The 26,684-nt window shown below is 34.1% G+C and overlaps 1 protein-coding gene across 12 annotated transcripts in view; it reads left to right on the top strand.

Annotated features, from left to right (window-relative positions):
• SMARCA4 (SWI/SNF related BAF chromatin remodeling complex subunit ATPase 4) overlaps positions 1 to 26,684 on the top strand; it is a 98,788-nt gene that overhangs the window by 34,605 nt on the left and 37,499 nt on the right. For all 12 annotated transcript variants that reach the window (XM_074311787.1, XM_074311777.1, XM_074311757.1 and 9 more), the window contains 11 exons: positions 9,819 to 10,077; positions 10,604 to 10,730; positions 11,694 to 11,867; positions 12,430 to 12,603; positions 12,748 to 12,915; positions 13,034 to 13,084; positions 14,006 to 14,136; positions 14,298 to 14,355; positions 20,758 to 20,876; positions 21,731 to 21,881; positions 23,103 to 23,266. In XM_074311787.1, coding sequence (XP_074167888.1) covers positions 9,819 to 10,077; positions 10,604 to 10,730; positions 11,694 to 11,867; positions 12,430 to 12,603; positions 12,748 to 12,915; positions 13,034 to 13,084; positions 14,006 to 14,136; positions 14,298 to 14,355; positions 20,758 to 20,876; positions 21,731 to 21,881; positions 23,103 to 23,266 — 1,576 coding nt within the window. The remainder of the gene's footprint in view (positions 1 to 9,818; positions 10,078 to 10,603; positions 10,731 to 11,693; positions 11,868 to 12,429; positions 12,604 to 12,747; positions 12,916 to 13,033; positions 13,085 to 14,005; positions 14,137 to 14,297; positions 14,356 to 20,757; positions 20,877 to 21,730; positions 21,882 to 23,102; positions 23,267 to 26,684) is intronic.

Genomic DNA, 26,684 nt, shown 5'->3' with positions numbered 1-26,684 from the left:
TCTCTCCCATCTCACTGGAGCTGGAAGTAAAGAAGTTACTCACAGACCCAGTTCTGCTCCTGAACTTGAATTTGCTTCAATTCTGGCCTCACCAGTTCACCACCATTCTCCCTTGTTCCTTGGGGCTCAGATTTAGTACAGGTGCCTGATTAGTATCAAGTAGCAACCAGAATGGTTCTCTTACTGTATGTCTGATAGTATCATTTCCCTCCTTGAGAATTATCATTGATTCCCTGTATCGTCTAGCAAGAATGCAAAATGCTGTGGTTGGCAATTAAAAATGCTTCACAGTCTGTCTCCACCCCATTTTTAGGCTATTATCATTCTCCCTTATGCATCTTATATTTCTGCTGAAGTGCCTATTTGGAATTCCCCATATTTAACATTCTATATGGATTTGATATCCTTTCAAAGATTGTGCATCCATCCCTTCCCCTTACCCTCTATTCCTAATGCAGCTCCCTCCTTATGCCTGCTTTTGGAATCCTTGGCTTCCTTCAAGGCTGTTGGGTTCAAGTTCCAGAGAAACAGAAATAAGGAAAAGCTTGCTAATCATCCATTGATAGAATGTGTTTAATCAGGAAGTCAGTTAATAAGCATTTTTAAAGCACTTGCTGTCTGCCAGGTAGTGTGCTAAACTAATGGGGAAGACAACATGCAAACAAATATGGACAGAGAAGCTATAGGCAGGATAAGGAGTAAGTAATGAAGAGATAGAAGGCACTAGAATTAAGAGCAGTTAGGGCAGGCTCCTTGTAAAAAATGGGATTTTAGTTGAGACTTGAAGCCAAAGAAGTAAGTAGAATGAGGAGGAAAAGTACTCCCAACTAGAGGGGCAGCTGGAGAGAGCGCATGGGGTTGTAAGATGATGCCAGCAGAATATGTATGATAGTGAATAAGCTGTAAGGAGGACTTTGTATTTGATTCTGGAGGTGATTGGAAGCTAATGGAGATTGAGCACTGATTGGAGAGATTAGTTTGGTTGTTTTGCAGAGATGCATAGGGTAATGGGTAATAAGCCGAGGCTAGGTTCAAGTTGTAAAGAGATTTATATCACAAACAATAAACTATTGGGTTCTTTGGGTAATTGCAAACTACTTGAGCTTATATTTAGAAGAAAGGTTTTATGGGCATACTTTAGTTTTAGGAAAACCAATTAGACAGGCATATGTAGAAATACATCAGTGGCCCAATGATGAAGTGATGGACCAGTACTAGGAAAACCTGAGTTCAAATCTTGCCTCAACTACGTTCCAGTTATGTGATCTTAGACAACTTAAAAGAGGATTTTGTATTTGATGGGGGAAGGGAGGGAAAGATTGGAGGCCAGTTTGGTTGTTCTGCAGAATTATATGCATAGGAGTAATGGGTAATAAGCCTAGAAAGGTAGGCTAGGTTCAGGTTGTAAAAGGATTTATATCACAAACATAAATTATTGGATTCTTTGGGAAATTTCAAGCCACTTGATCTTATTTAGAAGAAAAGTTTCATGGGCATAATTTAGTTTTAGGAAAATCAATTAGGCGTATGTAGAGAGAGATACATCAGTGGCCCGGTAGAGTGTTGGACCAGTATTAGGAAAACCTAAGTTCAGATCTTGCCTCACATACTTTCTAGTTATGTGACCTTAGACAAATTACTGATATGATATCTGCCTGTTTTTTCACCTTTAAAATGGGGATGATGATAACATGGTTGAAATTCCAGAATGAAGCTATCTGTGTGACCCTACACGAGTCACTTAACTTCTGTTGCCTTTTCCACCTTGTCCTTCTTCCCCCCCCCAAAAAAAAAAAAAAAAAAAAGGAAGGAGGAAAAAGCTTTAAGGACTTAGCTATAAAGAAAAGCAAAAAACAATGTTTGCTGTCAAAGAGCTCAACAATAAATTGGAGGTATTTAATAGAATGAAAGCTACTAACATTAAGGGTGAAGATAAAGCCTTCCTGTAGGTGATAGGATTTTAACTGGACTTGAAGGACAGGAGGCAGAAATGAGAGAGAGATTATAGAGACACAGCTTTGGAGCTAACAGAAAGTGTGAGATCAATGATACAAGTAGAGTTGGCCTTATCAGTGAGATCTTTTATCAGAGACTGGGGTAAATTAAAGAATGAGGGGATGTCAAGGGATTTTAAAATGTAGGGAGAAGAAGGAACTCACTTCTGCAGGCTCCTTTTTTTCCATTAAAATGGGAACTGAATTCCTCTTTTAGGCTCAGAGACACTAATATAGGAACCTTGAGAAGACTGAAACAATCTATGAAGAATGTAATAAGGGTTCAAAGTCAGAGGAGTAAAATCTGTCTTGTAGCGAAGGCCCAGTTTTGTTAGATAACGTGAATTTATGGTGGATTTAGTTAATAGTTGTGTAGCTTCTTCCATCTTCAGTACAACATGAATGTAGAAGCATAGGAGATAAATAGTGAATGTAATATTGGTTTGGAGTTTGACAGGTAATAAGTATTGGACAAAGGGGCACTACCATCCTCTAATTCACCTAGATTTGAAACCCAAGTGTGATCCTCAACCCATTCTCTCTCACCCCCTTTATTCCATCTATTGCCAAGTCCTGCTGGTTTTTGCCTCGCCACATCTCTTTATATATGTCCATCCACCACATTGGTGCAAATTATCATCATCTTAGACCTGGGCTATTTCAATAAGCTTCTTGGGTGTCTCCCCACCTCAAGACACTCTCTCCACTCTAATCTGATCTTCATTAAGTTCTCAAAGTCATCTTCATGTGGCTTAGGTCTAACCATACTTGTAATCTACTCTTCTATCCATCCCTTATTCAGTAAATTTTAGTGACTCTCATCTCCAGAATTAAATATAAAATCCTCTGTTTTGAAAGGCCTTCATAATTTGGTCCCTTTCTATATTTCCAGTTTCTTTCACCATACTCCTCCATCTCCACATACTTAACAGTCCAGTGACATTGACTTCTTTGCTGTTTGTTCCTCATATGTGACATTCTATCTCCTAACTTTTGGGTATTTTCTCTACTTTTGTCCTTCCCTGGAACTCTCTCCCTTCTCACCTTTGCTTCTTAGTTTCTTTGGCTTACTTTAATTCCTACTTTCTGCAAAAAAAATTTTCCAAATTGTATGTATGTATATGTGTGTATATGCATACATTGAGGGTAAAAATATTTATGCATGATCTTATTTGTTCATAGTTATTTGTATGTTGTCCTTAACCAGTAGACCATCAGCTCCTTAAGCGCAGGGACTGTTAATTTTTGTCTTTTTTTCTATCCATAGTGCTTATCATAGTGCCTGATTTGTTGTGGGAGTTTAGTTAGAATGGTTCTTAATTTTATTTTCCAATCCTTTATACAGCAGCCAAAGTAATTTTCCTGAACCATGGGTCTGACCATGTCACTCCCTTACTTAGTAACTCTTCACATACCTATTAATTCTTTTGGTCAAATATTAACTCTGTGGTCAAATACTATTTCATTTTCATCTCATCCTATTATAATTTATACAAAGGCACATTATATAAGTTATTTAGTATAGTAGTTCATGTGTTCAGACACTGTACTTAAAGACATATGTAAGACAGAAAAACTTAGAGACCACTGCTATTTTTCAATGAAACTGTTCAGGTAAAAGAAATAGAGTAGTATTTTTTTTTTTAAGGGTTTGATTACTAAATAACTATCTTTTTTTAAAATAATCTTTTATTTACAAGATATAAGCATGGAAGGGGGCAGCTAGGTGGCGCAGTGGATAGAGCACCAGCCTTGAATTCAGGAGGACCCGAGTTCAAATCTGGTCTCAGACACTTAACACTTCTTAGCTGTGTGACTCTGGGCAAGTCACTTAACCCCAGCCTCAAAAAATATATATATATGCATGGATAATTTTTCAGCATTGACCCTTGCAATACCTTCTGTTCCAACTTTTCCCCTCCTTCCCTCCATCTTCTCCCCAGGTTGACCAATACATCTTAAATAAATTAAAGTATATATTAAACAATATATGTATACATGTCCATACAATTATTTTGCTGCACAAGACAAATCGGACTTAGAAATAAGGTAAAAATAATCTGAGAAGGAAATAAAAAATGCAAGTGGACAAAAACAGAAGGAGTGGAAATGCTATGTTGTGGTTCACTCACACTCATTTCTCATATTTCTTTCGCTGAGTGTAGCTGGTTCAATATATTACTGCTCTATTGGAACTGATTTGGTTCATCTCATTGTTGAAGATGGCCACGTCCATCAGAATTGATCTTCATGTAGTATTGTTGTTGAAGTATATAATGATCTTCTGGTCCTGCTCATTTCACTCAGCATCAGTTCATATAAGTCTCTCCAGGCCTTTCTGAAATCATCCTTCTGCTCATTTCTTACAGAACAATAATATTCCATAACATTCATATACCATAACTTATTCAGCCATTCTCTAATTGATGGGTATCTTTTCAATTTCCAGTTTCTAGCCACTACAAAAAGGGCTGTCACAAACATTTTTGCACATACGGGTCCCTTTCCCTCCTTTAAGATGTCTTAGAGATATAAGTCCAGTAGTAACACTGCTGGATCAAAAGGTATATATGATTTGATGACTTTTTGAGCATAGTTCCAAATTGCTCTCCAGAATGATTGGATGCATTCACAATTCCACCAACCAAATGTATCAGTGTTGGGACACATCCCCTCCAATATTCAGCATTATTTTATAATGTCATCCTAGCTAATCCGAGAGGTATTTCAGAGTTGCATTTCTCTGATTAGTAATGATTTTTGGAGCATCTTTTCATATGGCTAGAAATAGTTTCAATTTCTTTATCTGAAAATTGTCTATTCATATCCTTTGACCATTTATCAATTGGAAAATGGCTTTATTTCTTATAAATTAGAGTTAATTCTTTATATATTTTGGAAATGAGGCCTTTATCAGAACCTTTGACTATAAAAATGTTTTCCCAGTTTATTGCTTACCTTCTAATCTTGTCTGTATTAGTTTTGTTTGTACAAGAGCTTTTTAATTTAATATAATCAAAATTTTGTATTATATGATCAATAATGAACTCTAGTTCTTCTTTGGTCACAAATTCCTTCCTCCTCCACAGTTCTGAGAGGCAAACTATTCTATGTTCTTCTAATTATTTACAATTTCATTTTTTATGCCTATATCATGAACCCATTTTGACCTTATCTTGGTGTGATGTTAAGTTTGGGTCAATCCCTAGTTTCTGCCATACTAATTTCCAATTTTCCCAGCAGTTTTTGTCAAACAATGAATTCTCATCCCAAAAGCTGGGTTTGTCAAACATTAGATATATTAGTCCTTGACTATTTTGTCCTGTGAACCTAACCTATTCCATTGATCAACCAATCTATTAGCCAATACCAATTGTTTTTGGTGACTACTGATTTATAATATAGTTTTAGATCTGGTACAGCTAGGCCACATTCTTTTGATTTTTTTCTCATTAGTTCCCTTGAAAGTCTTTACCTTTTTTCTTAGAGATGAATTTTGTTGTAATTTTTTCTAGATCATTAAAATAGTTTTTTTGGAGTCTGATTGGTATAGCACTAAATAAATAGATCCGTTTAGGTAGTATTGTCATCTTTATTATATTTGCTCGATCTATCCAAGAACACCTACTATTTTTCCAATTGGTTAGATCTGACTTTGTGTGGAAGTGTTTTTTTGCGCATATGGTTCCTGACTTTGCCTTGGCAAATAGATTCCCAAATATTTTATACAATTGGCATTTAAATGGAATTTCTTTTTGTATCTCTAGCTATTGGATTTTGTTAGTGATATATAAGAATGTTAATGGTTTATGTGGATTTATTTTGTTTGTATCCTGCAACTTGGCTAGCAAAGTTGTGCATTTTCCTCTTTCTAATCAAATTTACCAAAGATTTATCTATTTTGTTGGTTTTCTCATAAAGTGAACTCTTAGTTTTATTAATTCAATAGTTTTTTTACTTTCAATTTTATTAATTTCTCCTTTTAATTTTAGAATTTCAAGTTTATTATATAACATTTCCCCATATTACTGCTTTGGCTGCATCTCACAAATTTTGGTTAGAGTAGTATTTTTTATAAATGTATTTTTAAATACATATTAAATATTTGGTTCATCTGTCAAGTTGTATCATATAGAGGTAATTAATACAGGTGTTTTTATTACACTCTTATAGATGAAAAAACTGAGGCTAAGGAAGAAGGTTGCTTTGCCCCAGAACATGACAGTTAAATATCAGAGGTCGAAATTAAATCTGGTATTTCTGACTTCCTCTGATATCTGTTAGGATTACTAGGTGCTAACTCAGTTGTCTAATTTAGCATGGTACTTAACAATTCTCTAGCTCAGAGTTCTCACCTTTAAAAGGAGTTTACACCTTTAAAGGAGTTTATAGCTTTGTAATACTAAGCCCATTCTCTGGGAGGATAAAAGGAGCCAGAATTCAGGAAGAAGGAGGATTGGAGATTCTACCTTCACTCTGGCTGAAGGCTCCAGAAGCCTCCCAAAAAACCTGCTTACAGAGAAAAGGATTTACAGAAAAGAGATCTCCTCCCAGAGAAATCTAGAGACAACACAACATTACATTTTGGCGCCTCCAATGTGGGGTAAGGACTTTTGCTTTTCCTGACTCTGGCTGATTCTGAGCTCTTCAGAGGAGCTAGCCCGGACTTGACAGTTACCCATTCCAACATACTGGTATACTGAGAGAGGTAATAATGAAGCCAGAAATAGTATCCTGTGTGTAGTTTATATTTTATTAAAAACCATTGGCTAAAAGATTTCTTCATAAATTACTAGGAAAATTGGATATTAATGTAATTACATATTTGATTCAGATTAATATTCTCAGCTCCAATGAGACTGGTGTTTTAAAAATTCATTTAACAACCAATAATATATTTTTATCTTACCTTTGTAGATAATAGAAAAATATATCTTTTAAACAAATGTAAGAAACTGCTAAAGAAAAGGTTGATGGTTTTGTTATCCAGAAAATAAATTTTATATGACAGAATGCCATCTTTTTTTTTTTTTTAATTTATTTAGAATTTTTTTTCCCACAGTATATATGCATGAGTAATTTTTTTTTAAATAATATTATCCCTTGTATTCATTTTTCCAAATTATTCCCCCCCTCCTCCCTTTACTCCCTCCCCTAGAATGCCATCTTTCTAAAATGAAAAGTTTGGGGAAAGTTTTTCAATAACTGTATCCAATATAAATTTGACATTCCAGAATATCTAAGGAACTGATATGGTCTATCTTAATTTAGTCTTCTAAGGATGTGAATAATTTTCGTTTTAAATTTTATTTATTGATATCTTTTGTTTTTATATCACCTTTATTAGCACAAGTGAGCCTTCCCTTATACTAAATAATAAACAAGAGGGGAAAAAAAAACCCCATACAATCAACTAATTCTCATCAGTATTTGTAATGTTATATAGTATAGTTCCCCACTTCTGCAAACGTGGGAAGAAGATGCATTTTTTTAGTTCTTATTAGTCAGTCTTGTTCCTTACAATGGCCTAACATTAGGATCATAGATTTTGTTTTGTTTTTGGTCTGTTCCTTTAAACTATTTTAGTCAATTACCCATATTGGTTTCGTGCTACTTTTTAATTTCTGATGGCAAATTATTAGTCCACTACAGTCATGTAACTTTAATTTGTTTAACCGTTTCTCACTTGACAGATGTCTTTTGTTTCCAGTTCTTTTCTACTTCAACCTTGTTGGGCTACATAGCATTACTATTTGGGGTCAAAAGATAGCTATTTTGATCACTTTCTTAGAATAATTCTAAATTGCTTTCTAGAATGGTTGGACTAAATTGCAACTCCCCACAATGGGGATTAATGTGCTTGTCTTTCCATTATCTCCCCAATACTAATTGTCAATCTTTGTCAATTTTTTTGTGTGGTGGAGTTTATTTTGGAATTACTTTGATTTGGATTCCTTTTTTATTCTTTGTAATTTAGAGCAGTCTTTGATGTAATTATTAACATGGTCTTTATTTCATCCTTTGTGACTTGTTTATTCATATACTTTGTCCACTTCACTTTTGGGAAATCTTTCAGTCTTACATATTTTGTATTTTATTGCCTATAGGTATATACAAATATTTTGAACAGATTATTAGAGATTTTGTTAATTTTTTTCTTATCCCAGGTGAATTTATTTTATAAACAGCTCTCAAAAGGAGTAAGCATAAACTTGAAAAATTGTTCAAATTATTCCCACTCATCAATAATTTGAGAAATCTTAATTAATATTGACTAAATTAGTAAAAATAGCTAAAAATGATAGGATTCATGTTGGTAGACCTTTATCAGAAACACTGGCTGTAAAGATTTTTTTTTCTAACTTTGTATTTATCTTTTAATCTTGTTTCTGTTGCTTTTGTTTGTGTAAAACCTTTTTAATTTAATGTAATAAAAGTTGTTGATCTTTTTATTTTCATAAACAAGTTAATTGATTCAGTAAATATATGTGTGATGTTTAAAACTACTGCATCCACCTGCCTTTAATTATATAGTTGAGATCATACTGTAAAAAGCAGTATAAAGTATGAAGAATAAACTGTGGTCTTAGAATTAAGAAGATCTGTACTTCATATATCCTACCTCCAACACTAATTTTGTGACCTGGAAATGTGTGGCATTAATTTCTCTGAATCTATTTGCTAAGAAATAGAGGTAATGATAGCACTTAACCTTAAAGGGAGCCAAATGAGATGATGTAAAACAGTTTTTAATCATTTGGTGCTGTGTAAGCAAGAGCTATCTAAGCCAGAGTAATTGAAGGATAAGGGAAGACCCCTCACTCCTGGTGTTAATCAAATGTATAGATAGAAACTACCTGTTGACTTACAGCATATTTTACTGAATAGATCATTTCTTTTGTTCCATTTTATTGGAAGTTTGTGATTATGAATAATAACTTATTAAAGGGATTGCTGAAAATGTAATTCTGCTAATGTAGGGAAAGAACTAAAGAAAAGTCCAAGTAACATTAGATAACCCTTTTAAATAGAATTCTGTGACGATAGGGACACAAGTTTTACAAAATGAAAAATTGCTATGGGAGGACAGTAGTCACTGTTGTTAGTACCCACCTAGCCTTTTTCTGTCCTAAGCTTAACAAGTATGTCTTAGATTCATTGTATGATAAAGAATGCTTTTGTTCCCATCACAGGCTTCTTCATCAGGGCTTAACAGTTCTGTCTTTACAATTGTTTATCAGATGCATATGTCTGAATCAATAACCCTGGGGAAGAAGGGTCAATACTGCTTCTCCCCCCTGGTTTGGAACCCCACACCAAGAGCTCCTCCTGTTAGTCCCCACAGCCAGCAGCTTCCCTGCCCACCTGCTTCTGTATTCACTGGCTGTGCTGATTCCTTCTCATTCAGTTGCATGTCTCAGCTACACAGCTGGGCCTGGCATCCCTTAGTAGCAGAGGTTCCCCCAATTTTTCTGGACTCAGGAAGGTCCAGAAGGTGACAGTTTCTGTGGCTGAAATAGAGGTTTCCTCTGCGCTCAGCCCCAGGACTCCACACTTTTTGGGTCAGGAGAAATAACCTAGAGGTGTTTGCTTTAAACCAGCCAGACTTCAACCCTCCTGTCTGTGTTCAGATCTTTTCTGGGTCTTCTCCAGAGGATTGGTTCTGCCCCTAACTCTTAACTTGTTTTTCACTGGGCTATGTTCAGCCTTAGCTGCCATTTTGTTTTGTTTGTGGGGGAAAGCTGAAGAGCTTGGAATTTTCTGACTTACACTGCCATCTTCCCAGATGACTCTGACAATTTTTTCTCTTTGATTCTTAACTAGGACCCATGGCAAATGCTGCAGCCCCCACTAGCACACCTCAGAAACTGATTCCTCCCCAGCCAACTGGGCGCCCTTCACCAGCACCCCCTGCAGTACCTCCTGCAGCTTCTCCTGTAATGCCACCACAGACACAGTCCCCTGGACAGCCAGCCCAGCCTGCCCCCATGGTTCAGCTCCATCAGAAACAGAATCGAATCACTCCTATCCAGAAGCCGAGAGGACTTGATCCAGTAGAAATTTTGCAGGAGAGAGAATATAGGTAAGTATTGTTTGCTTTCTTCTCAAGTTTGTATTTTATTTTCCCTAAACTATGGAGATGTTAATTTCTGAAATGCTTTACTGTTATCTTATATACTCTTCAATTTTGAAATAGCATTTTCTTAGGAAATCTGTGTTTTTTACAGTCAGAAAAATTCTGATATTTGAGCACTGAAAACCTCAGTATAAAATTATTAAAGAAATTCCCCTTTACTGGCCTTATATAATCATCTTATGAGCCAACCGTACCATAATATATATAAGGGCGCTTACTGTATGAAATTTTGTTTTGTTTCCAAAGCCATAATTTGACTTGTGATATATTTGACTGTTATTGTATTAATTAATTTATAGTACAACATGTTTTTTGAAAGCATTTTTTGCCCTGGTTAAGGGCGGAATTTAAGGACCTGTGTTTGGGGAAGGTCTAGTTTTCTTTAGATGTTCTGAATAAAACTAAACATTGTAAACAAAAATCATTTTATGTTTTCATTCCCTACGTAAATGGGTTGGTTTCTTCTCAATAGGTTACAGGCCCGGATTGCCCATCGAATTCAGGAACTTGAAAACCTTCCTGGCTCCCTGGCTGGAGATTTGAGAACAAAAGCAACTATTGAACTCAAAGCACTCAGACTGCTAAACTTCCAGAGACAGGTAAGGACAGACCCTGGAACTGTAACATTTGTGAGATTGTGCCATCACACTCAGTGTTGGGTAAAGTTAATTTAGGGCAGGATATGCATAAAACTTTTGTTGTGGGGCAGTTAGGTAGTACAGTCAGTGGTTAGAGCACCACCCTGAAGTCAAGAGGACCTGAGTTCAAATCTGGTTTCAAACACTTAACATTTCCTAGCTTTGTGACCCTGGGCAAGTCACTTAACCCCAGTGTCTCAAAAAAAAAAATTTTTTTTTTTTTTTTTGTCCTGCTTCTCTATTTTCTTGTGAATATCCTTCTATTCTCTTTTGTGCATTTAAAAAAATAACTCAGTGATCCTCTTTATTTTTTTGGGCAGAAAGGGGGCTGGGTAGCTCAACTCTATGCCTAACTTTCTTCCTCCTCTAAATCTGTTTCCAGTAAAAAGAAAAAGAAAAAAATCTCAATCCATATTGCAAGTAAAGTCAATAGTTGGCATATAGATAATTGTTGATAAAGTGAAGAAAACTAATTATTATTCTTTTAAAACATTCCCCCAACACACTTACGCAATTGTTAACTGTATTGACTCTTCTTTTTATTTATAGGTATAAGCTATGTTCATGAATAGCAATTATACCATTTCTGTTAAGAATGGCTTCTGTATCTCACTAATTTTTTTAAATTGTATTTCAAAAATGTGACACAAGCTATTAAAAATGGTCCAGTGCTTTTAAAAACTGCATCTTAGTTGAACAAAATTGTTCTCATTTGAGTATACATACCATGTTCCCAATTTATGTTTATAATTTTTTTAGTTGTTTACCAGGACTCCTTGTCTGAACCTAGATTTAATGCTTTAGCTAGTGAAAAATATTTTTTCTAGTCTTTGTCATTATGACTATTATGTAATCTATAATTATGGCTATTTATGTAATTATGTACTGCTTCTAATTTTTTAAAAATGGCAACTTATTTAAAAGCTGCGTCAGGAAGTTGTGGTATGCATGAGAAGAGACACAGCCCTGGAAACTGCACTGAATGCCAAGGCTTACAAACGCAGTAAGCGGCAGTCCCTTCGTGAGGCCAGAATAACAGAGAAACTGGAGAAGCAGCAAAAAATTGAACAAGAGCGGAAACGCCGGCAAAAGCACCAGGTGAATCTTAGAAACAATGTAGTATCTCTCCTGTATATGTTTTCTTAGGTTAACCACTGCTCTGTGTATCCTACTCAAGCATTTTGATAGTTATTGAAATTTGTTCAGAGAAATAACTGCAAAGGAAACATATGTTTCCTTTATTATGTCATGTTTCTAATCTTTTGTTATATGTTATGTTTCTAATCATAATTATAAATTAATGGATTCTATGTAGTCTGAATGATCAAGTCAGCCAACTTAGCCCACTCAGCTGTATCTCTTGCGAGATAGAAGGGTATAATATCAGTGGGGTTCTTGGAAGATGATGGTCAGAGGTCAGGCAGTATCAAATATGTGATGGGTTCTCCCTTGTCTACTCTTCCTGCATATGACCTCTATCTCACCCACTCCCCAGAATCATTGCTCTCAACAAGGGAAGCATACTCCCTAGATAATGGCACCTGGTGACAAAGCCCTACTCACCCTGTTAGTTATTATATGTTTATTCTTTGTCTAACTTAAATAAGCTGTAGCCTAAGATTTTCTGTAGAATCTTAAACATCCGGGTCTCTTATTTCAGGAATACCTCAATAGCATTCTTCAACATGCCAAGGATTTCAAAGAATACCATCGATCTGTCACTGGCAAAATCCAAAAACTCACAAAAGCAGTGGCTACGTACCACGCTAATACTGAGCGGGAACAAAAGAAAGAGAATGAACGAATTGAGAAGGAGAGGATGCGAAGACTTATGGTAAAAGTCTTGTAGGCACTATCATGGGGGTGGAAGGATGGGTGTGTGTGTAACTTTTTCATTTATAATGAGATCTTTTCATTCATTTATTTATTTATTTTTTTGCAAATGATGCTCAGAACATATAACTTGTAATTTCTATAGGCTGAAGATGAAGAAGGATATAGGAAGCTTATTGACCAAAAGAAAGATAAGCGTCTGGCATACCTACTTCAGCAGACAGATGAGTATGTGGCTAACCTTACAGAATTGGTACGACAACACAAGGCTGCACAGGTTGCCAAGGAAAAAAAGAAGAAAAAGAAAAAGAAGGTAAAATAAATTTGTATCAATTTCCTATTGGTTATTTTTATTTTTATTTTTTTTAGGTATTTGATTGCCTTGAACCCTCAGCAATGCTTTATAATCAGTTTTTTTCTTTTCATTTCAGAAGGCAGAGAACGCAGAAGGACAGACACCTGCAATTGGACCAGATGGAGAGGTTAGGCGACAGATTTTTTTTTTTTTTTTTTTTTTTTAATTCAGCCAGCATGGAATATTGGTTGTTTTTTATTCTTATAAGATACTGCAGGACCTATACTAATACTTTAATAAGTGAATATATTTTATTAAATACATAATTATTTTTATTTATTTATTTTTCTGAGGCTGTGGGGTTAAGTGACTTGCCCAGGGTCACACAGCTAGGAAGTGTTAAGTGTCTTGAGACCAAATTTGAACTCGGGTCCTCCTGAATTCAAGGCTGGTGCTCTATCTACTGCATCACCTAGCTGCCCCAACACATAATTATTTTAAATCTTGCATTAGGAAAATATCTGTCAGCATTCCACTGCAGTTTAAAAAAAAAAAAAAAATCCCTCTTCTCTTCTTTGGGAAACTGGAGGAAAGTGTTAAAAATAGTGACTAAGGTAAAATATAATCAAGGGAAATTAATAAATCAATGATTTTTTTTTTTTTTTTTCATATTTTAACAGTAAGCACTTAGTGGCTATTATAGACTTTGTCTATTCTAGAGAAAACTTAGAGCCAACTCTAATAGCAAGTTCTTGTAGCTCTCTTTTCAGAATTTTCAACCTTGCCTTTAAGATTGGTTGAGTGAATAATGAGAGCATTTACTAAACATTTCATGGAAAGAAATACAATTTAAGGAGATTTGGCAAATATATTTCAAAAACCAAATAGGCTTTAGATAATGAAGTTCTATAAATACACATTATTTATATTTTTTATAATAATAGCTCATAGTAGAAAATTAGGAAAATATTAGTTAAGTGTGGGAAAATGCTTCAGTGTAAATTGCTTTGAAGTTCAGCTTGTCTGTCAATTTGGGATATTTAAAGTAACTGTAGATATATGTAAAAGTAGATGTGAAAATTCAATATGTCATGTTTTATTTTTTCAGCCTTTGGATGAAACCAGTCAGATGAGTGATCTCCCTGTGAAAGTGATCCATGTAGAAAGTGGGAAAATCCTCACTGGCACAGATGCCCCCAAAGCAGGGCAATTGGAGGCATGGCTTGAGATGAATCCAGGGTATGTATGTAAGACAGTTCCATATAGCACTGATTAGGCTTTGAATTGTTTTATCCCTTTTATTCTAATAAAATATTTGTTTAATTTATAAATATCATACATACCTAAAGTAGTTTATCTTAATATTTGTTGTAAAATGTGAACATTTTTTCCCCATTTAGATATGAAGTAGCACCAAGATCCGATAGTGAAGAGAGTGGTTCAGAAGAGGAGGAGGAGGTGAGAACTTCCTTAAAACTTAATTATGTTTATAATAATCATTGGCATATAGACCGAAATTTATAAAACTTTTGCCCGCTACTTCATTTTCATAATGAGGGGACTCTAGATTTCAGAGATTTTGCCAGCAGGGAATGGAAGCTATAGCAAGTCCAATAAGAAAAAGTAATCAATGGCTATAGACAGTGACTTTTATTTGAGGAACAGCTCTTTTTTTTATATTTTGAAGACTTCTTATCACCAGAGAGTTGACCATCATTCTTAGTTACATTCAGTTAGTAAACTGGGCAAGGTTAAAATAATTGTGATGAACAATTATATTTAGATAATTATATAAAGCAACATTTAAAATAAAATTTAAGGAAAACTTTAGGTTTTGGAGGGAAAAGTTTTTGGGGAATCAGCCTACTTTTCTTTTATAGGGAGGTTAGGCTTTAAAGTTCTGAACACTGAACTGCAGTTTAAGATGATTGAGGTGGTCACAAAGAAGCCTAATAACTCTTATGCATTTACTTCAGCAAAGACCTAAAAATAGTATTAGATCAAATAATGATCAACAAATCCAAAGAGAAGCTATAGTAAATGTCTTTGTTATTAGGATTAAACAAAAAGACAATCAAAAGCTGTAGAAAAGAGATCCTGCCAGAAAATCCAATTGTGAACAAAGGTTCACGGATGGAAATCTGCCTGTGTAGATTAGAGATGTTCTGGGAGCATCTAAATTTGGCATTATTCTGTATTCAGGGACAGGAATAACAGAGGGTGGGCTGGACAAGAAAGCTCTAGGGCAGTTGAAAATCTGCAGAATTCAGATTGCACATATGGATCAGGAGTTTTCAGTGCTCATCTTGTGTATGAGGCTCCAGAATTCCATGACATCAGGACCTATGACCTAATTTTCTGGGCTACTTGAAAATTTTTAATACTCAAGAGGGTAGATAAAAGGTGTAGTGAGAATTAGAGGAATAGGCCTGGGTATTCAAGATCTGTACCCAACAGAGCTTAATTATCCCACCCAAAGTTGGGGAAGGGAGAGACTCCTGGCCATGGCCCAAAATCCTAATTCAGAAATTGAGGATAGAAATAATAAAATAGAAGAAGAGACCAAAGTAAACAAATTCAAATAAAGAGAATGACATCTTAACAAATACAAGTAGAATCTGAGAGGAAGAACAGGCTTTGACTATGATAACTATATGAATATGTAGATGAAAATAGATTTTAAACATGAATTATAACTTAATCAAGAACTTTGCAACAAAAAGATATAAATTGAAGCAAACAGGTAGAAGCAAAAAGGAGGAAACCTTATCCATAATAATGGATTTCTTGAAAATTAAAATATACCAAAATTAGACAAGAAATCTTAGCATAAAATTAGGAACTGGGGGAAAAAAATGTAAGACATCTTCAGGTCAAGGAGACTTGACTAACCATTAATGTCCCTGAAAATTTAAGACTTAAACTATAATACCATCTTAAAGAAATTATAAATATACAGTATAACAATGCTTTCTAAAAAAAATTCCTAAGCAAAATCTAGAGCTTCCAGGTCAGAAAAAATATTTCAAGATTCTACAGTTTAAAAAAAAAAAAAAAAGTTTTAAGTACCAAGAAATCACAATCAGGATCATATTAGAATTGAAATCTACTGCAATAAAGAAGATAGCTTGTAATATGATCATCTAAAAGAAAAAGATAAAGACTTATAATGAAGTAATTTAATCTGACAATCCTATAGGGAAAAAAATGAAATTTTAAAGGAGTTGAGGAGATTCAAGCGCTCCTAATAAGACCAGAACTGAGCAGAAACTTTGAATAAGATAAAGAGTACTTGTGGGTATAGTTGTATTGTTTTGATTACCTTGAGAAAAAAGAAAAGGGGTCAGTAGGGGGAGGGGGGGGGCGGGAGGAGGAAGTACACTGAGAAAGAAATTTATTATGATTGGAGTAAGCAAGAAGAGGATAAAATAACACAGGAAATGGTGGTAGAAGTGGGCACTAACACAACTATTACTTTTATCTCTTCTTAACCAGACAAAAGAGGGAAAGAGAATTGAAAGAAAACACATGTGTATAGCCTTGTGTAGATGTTTAAAGTCAAAAGAGAAATACATATGTGAAAAGGGAGAAGGAGTTTTAACATAAAGGATAGTAATAGGAAGTAAGTAGTCATAAGGAAAATAAACTTCAGCTTTTGAGGGTAGCTCATGAAAGGGAAAAATGAAAGAAGAAATTATTGCCATTTGGGAGGAATAATGGAGCCCCAAAGCACATTGCTTTAATTAGAGATCACTAGTATTTATCATCTTCCTTCTTTTTCACCACTTTCCTTGTAAAAACAGGGAAGAGAATATGATAAAGGGAAATACATAGTGATAGAATAAATAGTATACATAGGATAAACTTAACCCCCAAAATGAAATAAAGTAGCAAAAGAAATGGGGAAGCAGAATTCAATAAAATACTTACACAAAGTATTTGAAACATTAAAAAAAAATTCTCACTGTTAAAACTAAGGTAGAAAATTTATTGTATGTGCTTCAGGGAATTCATAACATTATTTCAGAGAAAGCAAAAACAAAAGGAGACATAGTCAAAAGGGGGACAATGGATCTTAAAATTATATAATGTTTAAAGGTACCACAGGCAAAGAAATAGCATCCCTACTTAATATTTATGTTCCAAATAACAAAACATCTAACTAAAGAAAGTTAATGGAATGAAAAGGGAAACATGACAAAGACATAATAGGAACCATAATATAATTCTTTAAGACAGACAAATATAACAAAAAACAAATATAACAAAAAAGGGGTTTTTTTTTGGTTTATTGTGGTGTGGAGTTTGTTTGTTTTTAAGATAAAATAAATTAAGGAGCAGAATAAACATTTAGAAAAGTTAAATTTGATAAATTTTTGATAATTACTGAGGGAATAAGGAAGAATATATTTATTTCTTGCCTGTTTGTGGTACCTTATAAAAATCGATCGTGTGACTAGGGAATAAAAATTTCATGCAGAAAATTAGAACACATTTTTTTTTATGAACTAAAATGTAATGAAAACATAATTTCTAAAGGATTAAAGAAATAAATCAAGGAGGCTAAAAAGAAGTGAGTGGTATACCAGTGTCAGAACAAGGGCCTGCAGAATAAATGAGGGGATGAAAAAAATTGTGCAACAAATGAATCCAAGTTACCATTATGCTATCAGAGAAAACAAAGAAATATTCAAAAAGTATTAAGAGATAAACAAGGAAACATATATAAAGGAAGCATAGACAATGCACTAAAAATTTTCAGCATCCAAATTTACAAATGAAACTATTTGATCTTTAAGAAAACATTTAAATACAGCAATGACAGGAAATTTTAATATCACAAATGATGGTTTTGGATAAATAACGGAGTAAAAAAAGCAAACTACAGAATTGAACAAATTTCTCAATAAACCAGAATTAAAAGATACTAAGTCTTTAAGGATTTAAGGTACTTCCTAAATGGAATAGCAAAAGAATATATAAGTTTCTATATACCCTAAAGACAGAAATCATCAATACATCCTTTCCAGAATATAAGAGAAATTGGTTTAGGGACTACAAACCAAAGATAGAGACACAACAGGAGATTTAATAATGAAATCATTAGTAGATTGGTCAAAGAATAAATCATAGAAATAACCATGTAAATGGAAATTATAAAGAAATAGCATACCAAAATTTCTGATACAAATTTAAAAATTTCTGATACACAGCTAAAGTAGTCCTCGGGAAATCATATATTATTGTACATAAACAAAATAAGGAAATTAACTGAATATTCATTTAAAAAATTAGAAAATAACCTAAAATTAACACAAAAGAAGAGTTTTTTTTTTTTAATCAGAAAATAAATAAATTGAAGGGGGAAATAAATCCATAATAATGGTTAATACATTTTAAAATGGTTCTTTGATAAGATTAATGAAATTGATTAGTCCTTTACTAATCTGATTAAAAAGAGAGAACAAAATTTCACAAAGTGAAGTCACAGGAAAGCCAGAAGAAATAAAAAGAATAATCAAAACATTATAAAGTTACTTGCTGACAAAACTGAAAACATAAAAGAAAGGAATTCAGAAATATAAAATACTCATACTTATATGAGTAATACTAATAGAAGTATGAGTAAAACTAATAGAAGACCAGATGGACACTTTAAATAATCCAGTCTCAGAAAAGGAAATAGCTATAAAAGAACTATCAAAGAAAAAAACAACTGGCCCATATAATCTTAAGAGAACTGTTACATCAGACTTTTAAAGAAAAATTACTATTTAAATTCTGAAAAATTGAGGAAGAACAAATCAATAAATCAGACAAGCAACTGTAAGAAAATTAGAAAAACAAAAAGATAAAATTTATGAAAATCACAACTAAGTATCGAGTAGAAACTGAAAAATCAAAAGAGCTTAACAAATGAATTCAAGGAGCATTTTCCTCCATTTACAAAAATTTACATTTAAAAAAAAGAGAAAGGGAAAGACAAGCTATTAGCTAGTTGACTGTTGAAGAGAGGAAAGCCAGGTGCCAGTATCAATTATAAAGAAGATTGCTAAATAATTATAAACTACTATGCTCTATTAAGAGCCAACAAAACTTTTTTTATAATATTTGTCATCATGTAATATGCTCAGATAAACAGATAAATAGAGAAAAAAGTCACACAGTCTAAAAAAATGAAATTGAATAAGTCACACATTAATTCTCAGATTAAAAAAAAAATACCAAGAAATGTATTAGTATATTATATCAAACAGCAAAGCAGTTTAGGTGCCACACTGGATGAAGTTCCAGACCTGGAATCAAGAAAACTCATCTTCCTGAGATCAAATTATCCTTAATTAAAAGTAACATACATAAAATGTTAAATAATATAGTAGCAGTAAAGCCTCAACAACATATTAAAATGATTATAATGTGACCAAATTGAATTTGTATTATGGAGCCAAACTTGGTTCAGTATCAGAAAAAGTATAAACATAACGAGCTATGTTAATTACAATAGGCAGCATATGTTTATTTCAGTATATGTGAAAAGATATTTGACAAAAATTCTGTATCTATTTCTTTTAAAAAGCACTGAAGCCTAGGAATGAATGGAGTTTTCCTTAATATAGTAAGGAATCTCTGTATGATAGGTAAATGCAAGAGGCCTTTTCATGTAAGATTAGGGGTAAAATAGGGATGTCATTTCAGTGCTATTATTTAATATAATGCTTAAAATACTTGTTGAATATAGAAAGTCTCTTCCATTTCCCTCCTCCAAAAAATAAACATAGGCAAAGAAGAGAAAAATAGTGCTTTTTGAGTCTGCTTTGATAGCTCTCTAGAGTCAACTTAAACATTGAGGGGCAGCTAGATGGCGAAGTGGATAGAGCACCAGCCTTGAATTCAGGAGGACCTGAGTTCAAATCTGCTCTCAGACACTTAACACTTCCTAGCTATGTGACTCTGGGCAAGTCACTTAACCTCGGCCTGGGGGAGGGGAGGGACTGTGGACATTAATTGAAACATAATCCTATCCTTTTATGACACAGATAAGGTGCTGGAAGAAGCAAATCATGAAGAAATAAAAGAAAATTATAGATCAGTTTCTCTAATGAATATTGATACAACAATCTTAAATAAAATATTAGCAAAGAGATTACAGCAACTTCTCACCAGGATAATACATTGTGACCAAGTGGGATTTATACCAGAATTATAGAACTGGTTCAGTATCAGGAAAACTATAAGCATCATTGACCATATCAATAGCAAAACTAACAGAAATCATAGGATTATCTAAGTAGATGAAGAAAAAATATTTGACAGAATACAATACCCATTCCTAATAAAACCTGTGGAGAGCATAGGAATATATGGAGTTTTCCTTAAAATCATAAGTAGCATCTATTGAAATTAAAGCTTTTTTGACACTATCTCCTGTTTACATAAGAACATATAAAACATTATAGGCCAAGTATAGAATCCAGGTCAAATATTTGTGAGAATCAGTTGGATATATTTGCTTTGTCAATTTTTAATGGTCTTTTCTAGGAATCTGAACACAATAACTGTTTTTAGCTGATCTTTAGTTTTTCCCTATTATTAATTTCAGAGAAAGATTGAATAGAAATTATTTCTGTGGGTCCATATTTACAAGAGTAACTAAAGTAATTGTGAGCTGTTTAAAAAAACAAAACAATAACCTAGTAGCAAGTTATAAAATTCACATGAAGCATCAGTTTTCTAAAATTAAGTAAAGCTAGCGGAAAAATATAGAAAGAAATGTATTCAAAATCATTATATATCTGAATACTGCAAAAGTACATCCTGCAAATGGGTTCCCACTAACAAGAACTTTTGTTGAAATGATAGGAAGAAGAGGAAGAGCAGCCGCAACCAGCGCAACCTACTCTCCCTGTAGATGAAAAGAAAAAGATCCCAGATCCAGACAGTGATGATGTCTCTGAAGTGGATGCAAGACATATTATTGAGTAAGAGGAATCCTTTACCACCTTCTGAGAAATGATTTGAGTCTAAATAAAAGTCTCACTTAATAAGTTAACTTGTTGGATTCATAACTTGTATCAGACCCCACAAAAGAGGTGGGGAAACCTATCTATTTCTGACTTTCTATTACAAGACATGTTTCATTCTGGAAAACTTTGTATGCAAATCAAAGTCAGATCCATTTGTTTTTCTGGTGGGGTTTTTTCCCCCTGGAAATTTCATTCTAAGCTCATTTCCAGTTACATTGAAAATGCCCACTTTCTTTGACTTCTGCCCAGAAGTGAATTTATTTTATTTTTAAAGTAAAGACATTTGGATATTTCCCATATTTAGTTTGTGGACTCAAAACTGGTAATGAGTAACAGTTTTACAGATTGAGAAATTGTGGAATAATCATGGCTAAATGAGGCAGTAGTGTAACTAGTTATCCTGCTTATTTCAGGCTTGTCCTTGTCCTGCTGCATCATATTTCAAAACTCTGAGAGCCTAAAAATGTACAAAACTTAGTTTGAGGCTTTAGAGCTAGAATATAACATATCTTTTCCCAAACCTCCCTCATATGATAGTTGAGCAAACTTGAAATGAAGTGCTTTGCTTCAGGAAACACTAAATAGTAAACCAGGAACTCCAGCTGGATCCTCTGGGTTCCAGCCTCTGTCCCTCACCACAGTGCCACAATGTGACACCTATTACAAAGCAATGGAATAGTCTAGTATAACCATGCTAAAGAAACTTGTGTTGGTACAATATTTATTACAAAAATGAACACTAAGTATCTGTTCCCTGACTTTTTTTTTTTTTCTTTTTCTTTTTCTTTTTTTTAAAAATCAAACTATAGGAATGCCAAGCAAGATGTCGATGATGAATATGGTGTCTCTCAGGCCCTTGCTCGTGGTCTGCAGTCATATTATGCTGTGGCCCATGCAGTTACTGAAAGAGTGGACAAACAGTCTACACTTATGGTTAATGGTGTACTCAAACAGTACCAGGTAAGAGATAGAAAAAATTGGAATATGACTTCCCAAGCATCAGGCACATGGGGCTTTTACTTTTCTAACATACATCATCAAAGAGACTTTGCTATATAACATTGAACAATACCATATTTTCATCTTTCAAATAGATATTAGATACAAATCATTTTTCTCTGTTGCCAGGAATTCCATATTTTCTTTTTAAGCTGCTCAAATAGAGTAATTACAAATGAAATGTAGTGATCTGGTATACACATGGAAGAACAATTTTTTCTATCAATAGAAAAGTAGAGAACAGTGAGCTCCTTATATGCTTCACATGCCTCTTGTTAGATTGGTTCTAAGTTAAATTTTCTTTATTCATTTATAAAGCATAAAATGCTGAGGGAAAGGGGAGAATTGATCTGTTCCTTTTTAGAAGAATCATATCCCCCATGTATGCCTTGCACTTTCTCACATCTCCCACTTAAAGTCATCATATTCCTTCAGGTCTTGCTTTCTCCAGAAAGTTTATCTTGAAACTCATGATTGTTAGTATTCTTTCCTCAAGTTATGTTTCATTGAATCATCAAAATGCATTTCTCCCTATAGAATGTAAGTTCCAGGAATTATATTTTGTTTTTGTATCCCCAAGGCCTTGCATATAATAGGTGTTTAATAATGCCAGTTGGTCGAATGAATGGACAGAATGACTAGATTGTTTTTATCAAAATATCAAAAGAAATCTGTAAAAAGATCATTCTATTAATTGACTGATTAAAATAATTTAAAATTATTTCATTGTTTTTTCTGTTTGGACATGACTTCTTTTTGTTGCTAACCACTTGTTGAGGCTTATTCCATAAAGTCTTGGCTCAGTGAAGAAATGAGATTTCACAGAAAAGAAGCCCTTATTCAGTGGGAATTTCCAGAGGCAGAAAAAATTGTAAAAATTAGAACTTAGTTATTAAATCAGTGAACTTTATTGCTTCTGTTCTAGGATCCCAAATTTCCTTGAGAAAAATATCATTCCATTTAAAAATGATACTTGTGTATTTTTTTCAAAAGTTCCCAAAATCTCTAAAGAGTTATATGTTTGTATTAAATAGGTTAGAAAGTGACACTTCAATTACTACTTCACTGATCTGATGTCTTTGTAAAAGAGAACCCTTGTCTTTTGAGGTCATTTTCAAAGTATATCTTTCTCTTTAATTAACTTAATGTCACTACCTTTGTTTGCATTTTTATTCTTTTTAGATTAAGGGATTGGAGTGGCTGGTGTCCTTATATAATAATAACCTGAATGGAATCCTGGCAGATGAAATGGGTCTTGGCAAAACTATTCAGACAATTGCTTTAATTACATACCTCATGGAACACAAGCGTATCAATGGACCTTTCCTCATCATAGTACCTCTTTCGTAAGTTGACAAAAGCAAAATCTACCTGGGTTTGTACTTAGCTTAGTGGTCTTAATACAGTGATAATAAGGCACAGGCACATTAATTTCAAGATGGGAAAACCTATTATCCTTTTAACTGTAAACTGAGCCCCTTACCATGACTGGCATCCACAGAAATGTATTCCATTGTTTACCAGGGTCCTAGTAAGAGAGTATAGATAGGCTGATGTAGATCCATTACTGTTATATGAAAGACAATTCTGGGTATATTGTTAATATCTTTTAAAAAAAATTTTTGTAGAGCACCAGGCCTGAAATCAGGAGGACTTGAGTTCAAATCTGACCTTAGACACTTAACACTTCCTAGCTGTGTGACCCTGGGCAAGTCACTATTGCCTCAGGGGAGGAATATCCTGCATTCATTTTTTAAAACACATATCTTTATGAATCAATCATATTGGAAGAGAAAAATCAGAACATGCACCTCAAAAAAGTGACTGCCATTCAAAGTGGACATAAGAAGAAAAGAGAAGGCTATTCTTTTGTAGCAAAATAATCTGTCTTTTGCTTTAATAAGTTAATGATCATTCACAACTCTTCATACAATAAAATAAGCCAGTGGGGCCACCAAAATAGATAATCCAACTAAATTTGCTTTTTTCCTAAATTTCTTTTGGACATAGAAAGGAGATGTGCTTCAAGGGCAAAGTTTTTTATTATAATCATCAAAAATATTTTTCTTTTGCTGAGGCAATTGGGGTTAAGTGATTTTCCCAGGATCACATAGCTAAGAAAGTTATGTGTCTGAGGCCAGATTTGAACTCACGTCCTCTTGACTTCAGGACTGGTGCTCTATCCACTGTGCCATTTAGCTGCCGCTGGCAATTCTTTTCTTTCTTTTTTTCTTCCTTCCTTCCTTCCTTTCTTTCTTTCTTTTTTTTTTTGATAGCTTTTTATTTACCAGATAAATGCATGAGTAATTTTATAGCATTGACAATTGCCAAACCTTTTGTTCCAATTTTCCCCCTCCTTTCCCCCACTCTCTCCCCCAGATGGCAGGTTGATCAATACATGTTAAATATGTTAAAGTATAAATTAAATACACTATATGTATACATGTCCAAACAAATATTTTGCTGTACAAAAAGATTCGGACTTTGAAATAGTGTACAGTTAGCTTGTGAAGGAAATCAAAAATGCAGGTGGATAAAAATAAGAGGGATTGGGAATTCTATGTAGTGGTTCACAGTCATCTCCCAGAGTTCTTTCACAGGGTGTAGCTGGTTCAATATATTACTGCTCTATTTGGAGCTGATTTGGTTCATCTCATTGTTGAAGATGGCCTCGTCCATCAGAATTGATCTTCATGTAGTATTATTGTTGTTGAAGTGTATAATGATCTCCTGGTCCTGCTCATTTCAGTCAGCATCAGTTCATGTAAGTCTCTCCAGGCCTTTCTGAAATCATCCTTCTGCTCATTTCTTACAGAACAATAATATTCCATAATATTCATATACCACAATTTATTCAGCCATTCTCCAATTGTTGGGCATCCACTCAAGTTTCCAGTTTCTGGCCACTACAAAGAGGGCTGTCACAAACATTTTTGCACATGCAGGTCCCTTTCCCTTCTTTAAGATCTCTTTGGGATATAAGCCCATTAGTAACATTGCTGGATCAAAGGGTATGCACAGTTTGATAACTTTTTAAGCATAGTTCCAAATTGCCCTCCAGAATGGCTTAATGTATTCACAATTCCACCAACAATGTATCAGTATCCCTGTTTCCCCACTTCTCCTCCAACATTCCTCATTATCTTTGCCTATCATTCTAGCCAATCTGACAGGTGTGTAGTGGTATCTCAGAGTTGTCTTAATTTGCATTTCTCTGATTAATAATGACTTGGAGCATCTTTTCATATGGCTAGAAATAGTTTCAATTTCTTCTTCTGAGAATTGTCTGTTCATATCCTTTGACCATTTATCAATTGGAGAATGGCTTGATTTCTTATAAATTAGAGTCAATTCCAATATTTTGGAAATGTGCTGGCAATTCTTTTAAACAGGACTAAAAAGGGAATAGATTTGGATATGGACTGCATAGAGATAATAATTGAGCCCTGGGCAACTGATAAGATAAGCAAGTTAGTATAGGAGAAAGAAAGAAGATCCCCAGACAGAGCCTTCAGGGATAGCCTTGATTACCAAGTTTTAGTATTATCTAGTTGTAGATCAGGGGAGAGTAGCTGAGAGAGTACTTAAAACAAGTAGAAGGACCAGGAGAGAACCATGTAATGAAAACCTAAAAAGAAGAAAGTTCCCTGGAAAGGAGTGATGAACAGTGTCAAAAGTTTTAAAGTAATCAAGTAGCATGATATTTGAGGAAAGGACATTAGATTTGGCAATTTAGAGATACTGGTAACGTGTTGAATCATGAGAGCAGATTCTGCGTTATTGGAGGGATAAGAGAAAATAAAATGGAGGCACCCAATGTAGCTGGCTTTCCAAAGAATTTCGTCAAGAAATATCAGAAAGAAATACTAGATGATAGCTAGTAGTGATGAAGGGAGTGATTAGTGAGGATCCAACTATTCTGGGAGAGCAATTTGGAACATGCCCAAAAGGCTATCAAAATGCCATTGCTGGATCTGTATCCTAAGGAAATCATAGAGGAGGGAAAAGCTCCCTTTCGCAAAAATGTTTATAGCAGCTCTTTTTTTGTGGTGGAAAAGATTTGGAAAATGAGAAGATGCCCGAAGATTGGGGAATAGCTGAATAAGTTATATGAAAGTAATAGAATATTATTCCATAAAAAGTGATGAATAAGCTGATTTCAGAAAGGCCTGGAAAGATTCACACAAACTGATGCTGAGTGAAACAATTAGAACCAGGAATATATTGTACACAGTAAGAGCAAAATTGTGTAATGTCACCTCTGAAAGACTTGGTCCTTCTCAACATTTAGTGATTCAAAGGAATCACAATAATCTTTGGATAGAAAATGCCATCTGCATCCAGAGAGAGTTATAGAGACTGAATGTAAATTAACACATGCTATGTTCACTTGTTTTTCCTTTTCCCTTGTGTTCTGATTTTTATTTTCCAATATGATTCATAAAGAAATATGTATTTCAAAAATGAATGTACATGTATAAGGGAAGAACAAGCTCATTTATAGTTTCTCCTATTGGATTGAGCTTAAGTCAGGAGCTGTCTTTTGCCTCTTTTTGTATCACTGGTGTTTGCCACTTAAATGTTTAATGGTTGACAGACTTGCGCTGGTTCACAGCATTGGAGGTAGAGTGCCAAAGCAAAGCATTTGTATTTGACCACAGTCCAATACGTGTTGAGCAGAATGACATAATCAAACCACTGTTTTTGTGAATATTATCTTGAAAGCTGTATTGATGGATTGTGGTTAGATTTGAGACAGGTGGA

The sequence above is a fragment of the Sminthopsis crassicaudata genome, chromosome 1 (assembly GCF_048593235.1).
Source record: "Sminthopsis crassicaudata isolate SCR6 chromosome 1, ASM4859323v1, whole genome shotgun sequence".
NCBI lineage: Eukaryota > Metazoa > Chordata > Mammalia > Dasyuromorphia > Dasyuridae > Sminthopsis > Sminthopsis crassicaudata.
This window is presented reverse-complemented; position numbering and strand designations above follow the sequence as displayed.